This window comes from Herpailurus yagouaroundi, unplaced genomic scaffold (assembly GCF_014898765.1).
Source record: "Herpailurus yagouaroundi ecotype Mexico unplaced genomic scaffold, PumYag 163, whole genome shotgun sequence".
In the NCBI taxonomy this organism is placed as follows: domain Eukaryota; kingdom Metazoa; phylum Chordata; class Mammalia; order Carnivora; family Felidae; genus Herpailurus; species Herpailurus yagouaroundi.
The window spans coordinates 49,929,509-49,934,062 of NW_024412404.1; the positions used below are offsets into that span (position 1 = coordinate 49,929,509).

Genomic DNA, 4,554 nt, shown 5'->3' on the forward strand with positions numbered 1-4,554 from the left:
TTTTTTAGTTTACTTAAAGCACTAAAAAAAACACCTTAATGGCACCTCGGTAGGACAGAAGTTCCTTTCCAAATGGTCTGCCTTCTCCCCTAACCTGAGAAAGAACGGCCAAATGGTTTAATGTGTGGTTTAGACTTCTTCACCAGCTCCAGGGTGAACGAGAAGCAGATTTCTGTGGGAGTTATGTCAAATAAAGAATAAATTGGGGCGCCTGGGTGGCGCAGTCGGTTAAGCGTCCGACTTCAGCCAGGTCACGATCTCGCGGTCCGTGAGTTCGAGCCCCGCGTCAGGCTCTGGGCTGATGGCTCAGAGCCTGGAGCCTGTTTCCGATTCTGTGTCTCCCTCTCTCTCTGCCCCTCCCCCATTCATGCTCTGTCTCTCTCTGTCCCAAAAATAAAAAAAATAAAAACGTTGAAAAAAAAAAAAAAAAAAAAAAAAAAGAATAAATCAAAATGTTTCCTATATTTACCTTTTATGTGGCATGCAAATGACTTAAGGAAGCCATCTGGTAGTCAAGTTTTTACTTCCGGGCATTTATTAGTTAATCTGGCCTATGACTAATCTTTATTGATGTTGAGGAAACAATTATTAAAATTTACCTTTTCTTCAATCCATGATTCAATAGAAGTTTTGTTTCTGAGAATTATTTTCATCTGAAAATTAAATAATGAACAGTAAAATTTTATGATGAAACTTTGCTCCATTTAAGATTATCATCTTCATAGTAACCCTAGGAGATAGTTTTTGTTGCTCTGTTCCATTGATGAAGATATCAGGATAACAGAGGTTAAGCAAGACACTCTGTGGTCCATCTGACTCTAAAGTTCTTGTTCTTAAGCACTGCACCACAACGCCTCTCCATAAAATGATTACGGCAATCCATAATCAAATATGAATCTACTATTTTGATAAAAATTCATGTTTTAAGTACTATCTTCTGATCAAGGTTTCCAAAGTATTAATAAAATATGGATATAATCCACTTAATCAGTACTTGTGTATTTTGTTACTAAAATCTATCACTATTTTAAATTAACCTTAAATTTATGATTATTTATTACATGAAAGTGACTCATATCATCCCAACATGACCAGATATTCTGCTTACCTTAAAAACCCAATATATTCAGTCTTGATTCTATTAATTGACCCTCCTAGCTAAGACTAATTCCACTGATGTGGGTTTTCACACCACAGGGTTTTAGTGTATTTTTAATATGATTCTTAATGAGAGGCACCGGGGAAATTTTTTCAAAGAATTTGATCCCAGGCTAATAGAATATATGAAGTACAACCAAATTGGCGTATTTTAAAACTATGCGTGTAAACGGGTTTGGCGATGCATCAGAGCCCTCAGGTCCAGCATTTCGGCCTTTCCTCGAAGTCTGGCTGGGTCCGTACAGACACACCTGTGGGCAAGGAGTCCCCTTCGTGTTCCTAGGCTAGGGCCTAGCGCAACACCTGGCCTACAGCAGGCCTTCGATTAATGAATAAACTAACTCAGTTAAAGGAATGAATCATAACCACTTTGTGATCTCTTCAGGGCCACATCCTCCTCCTGTGTTCTCACAGCACTTTGTACATAAATCTATGACACTCACACCACCCAGTATTAGTTGCATGTTTACTACTAATTGTGAACTTCCCTAGGGGCAGGACGCTTTTCATTTTCATTACTGTACTCTCAGAAATTAGCAGAGTAATTCATCAGAGTAGGCATTAAATAGCATCCAAATCAGAGGGTTGTTACTGAGATTAAATGAGTTAATATATGTGATGTCCTTAAGACAGTGTCTTGCACATAATAAGTGTGCAATAAACGCTGGCTATATTATGATGATGATTAAATATATGCTGTTATAAAATAGTATTACCAATTATGTTTACTGAATACATGCGTGAGTGATCTTGGGTTAAGTCACCTTCTGTGATTTGATTACTCTTCTGTACGGAAGGGAAAATACTCCTCTTCAACTCTTTCTGGGGGGATTGACGTGAAGATCAAGAGAGACCATAAATGGGAGAAGAGCTTTCTCAATTATAAAGTGATACAGGACTCCAAGTTAACATTCTAGAAATTAAGTAAGTTACCTAGAAATGCTGGCAAAGTTACTTCAAAATTATCTGACTAGTCCAGAGGTTAAATTAGTTACCTAGATGGAATACACTACAATAATGTCCACTTCACACTGCATTCTTAAATGCAGCCTTTATCTCTTTCTCATTATAGGCAGCCCCGATAAGTTGACAACTTTTAGCTAGAGGTAACCAAGGAACTTACCTGGATGAAAAACAACATCCCAACAGCTATGGTTGTTCCTAAAGCTAATCCCAATGCAAACAGGGTGGCCGCGAACGCTGCTAATCCAAAGGGAATAAGTGGAAGAGGATCTCTGCGGGCCGCACTCATATCAATCTTTACCGTGTTCCACCCAAAGGAGAGCTACAAAGAAAAACACACACTTGAAATATTCAGTTGTCACAAAGGGTCAGACGCTACTGGAACATTTAAAGCCACTTGATCAAAAAAGATCAACAAATGATAACCTAAAGCGGTGGCTAAAAGCAAACGAATTTCCAATTTGTTTCTAATTACTACTGTGGCCTCAACTCATACTGATATGCACAATATCGTTCTTAGTTATTTTCAAATGTCACTTTTTTTGTTTTTAATTATTTCCTCGAAAGCGCAGGGCACAGCCCACTAACATTACTATGTATGAACAGCACTAGTCATCAGTCTAAATTGTGACTGTGGCGTCCATCTTCTCCTGGCTTTTCAATATTTACAGGAACCTTCCACAGCAAAAAGATAGCCGAGGATTCAGTTGTTTCTTCCTTCATGTTCCACAACCAGAGGTTAAAAACAGGCAAAAGGCAGGCCAAATATGGCCTGCAGATGCCTATTGCCCAGCCTGCAAGATGTTTTAAAATATTCAGCCAGGTGCCAACATTTAAAAATCAGGAGACACTAAACAAAAAAATGCAGATTTTCTAATTTTTCCTGAAAGACTGGAAGATCTAGTATTATTGGACTAGATTTCCAACATCAAAAAGAGGCTGAAGTTGAATATGGGTTGTCCCATCTGTGAAGGGCAAGTGTTCTCGGTGCCACAGTCCCATTAGACCTATGAATCTCATTTACTTTCAGGCTTCTTTAGGGACTTAAATTTGTGACCCTTGAACTTTATCTCATGACTACCTGACCATAAATCAACCAAAGCTTTTACATATTTTAGGACATGTGCCTGCTTCATGAGGCACCTTCCAAGGCACTGGAACGAAAGAACTACACCTTGCCACACGAATCAAATGGAAACAAAATATTAGTGTTTGTCTTTTTCTTCCTGTTCCTTTTCTTCTAGTTATTCTTACCACAGCTATAAAGTGTGAGATCAAATAAATTATATATACACGGTAATAAAATATTATCAACTTCGACTACAGTTAGTAAGTTTCCAAAACAAAATAATTTTTCTTCATTTAAAAAATTAAATTTTAGTACTTTCTTTAAATATGAAATTTATTGTCAAATTGGTTTCCATACAACACCCAGTGCTCATCCCAAAAGGTGCCCTCCTCAATACCCATCACCCATCCTGTCCTCCCTCCCACCCCCCATCAAACTCTCAGTTTGTTCTCAGTTTTTAAGAGTCTCTTATGCTTTGGCTCTCTCCCTCTCTAACCTCTTTTTGTTTTTTCTTTTCCCTTCCCTTCCCCTCCCCCATGGACTTCTGTTAAGTTAATTTTAAGAATTAAATTTTAGTACTTTTTTTTTTTTTTAAAGAAATTCATACACAGGTAAAGCAAAATTGTTTCCCGACCTAAATCATAGAAATCTTATTTCCCAATGGGACTCCTGAAATAGTAACTGCCATTTAATCTGGCATAAGTGATTTTATAACAAACGTTGTCACTTACCCGATTATAAAGCTGGGTATACATAGTCATAACAAAAATGAAGGCAGCATGAATACAACCCAGCGGTGCTAAAAGGAGAAACAGTGTGAACGAAGCATGATTTTGGAAACCACAACAGTTGTTGATCCAAGGACAGTGATGGTCCATCTTCAGCACACATCTAACAAGAAAAATTTACGTAACACATGAGGCAAAAAATCCAATCTACTTTAAATCACTTTGGTCTTCAGAGGATCAAGCAAATAGGAATCTAGCAAGTCTATGAGTCACAGAGGAATTATACTCTATGGAACAGAAAGTAAAGTCTTTATGAGTTTTTAAACAACTTTGACCAGTGACTTCTTTCAATTTCTAAACAGCACAAAAAAAGGCAGGCTTTGTAACAGCTTCTGAGGAAAAGACGTCTGCTATAAGGGAGTTTGCTTAAAGAATTCAGGAGTCCTGCTAAGAGGTTCATCATAGAGAAATAAGCATGGGTTCCAGATTTACCTCTAGCTCTGAAATGCAGTGACTGAAGCGGAGTACAACAGAGACCACAAAATCTCCACTGGGGTGGATGGGACCCAGCAGACCTAGACCTAACTAACTTCCTTCCTTCCTTCCTTCCTTCCTTCCTTCCTTCCTTCCTTCCTT

The 4,554-nt window shown here is 38.1% G+C and overlaps 1 protein-coding gene across 4 annotated transcripts in view; it reads right to left on the reverse strand.

Annotated features, from left to right (window-relative positions):
* ZDHHC6 (zDHHC palmitoyltransferase 6) overlaps window positions 1–4,554 on the reverse strand; it is an 18,556-nt gene that overhangs the window by 8,904 nt on the left and 5,098 nt on the right. For 3 of the 4 annotated variants that reach the window (XM_040486440.1, XM_040486439.1, XM_040486438.1), the window contains exons 4-6: window positions 3,922–4,081; window positions 2,282–2,443; window positions 600–653 (exon numbers count right to left, since the gene is read on the reverse strand). In XM_040486440.1, the coding sequence (XP_040342374.1) occupies window positions 600–653; window positions 2,282–2,443; window positions 3,922–4,081 (376 nt within the window). The remainder of the gene's footprint in view (window positions 1–599; window positions 654–2,281; window positions 2,444–3,921; window positions 4,082–4,554) is intronic. The other variant, XM_040486441.1, reaches the window with a different exon arrangement.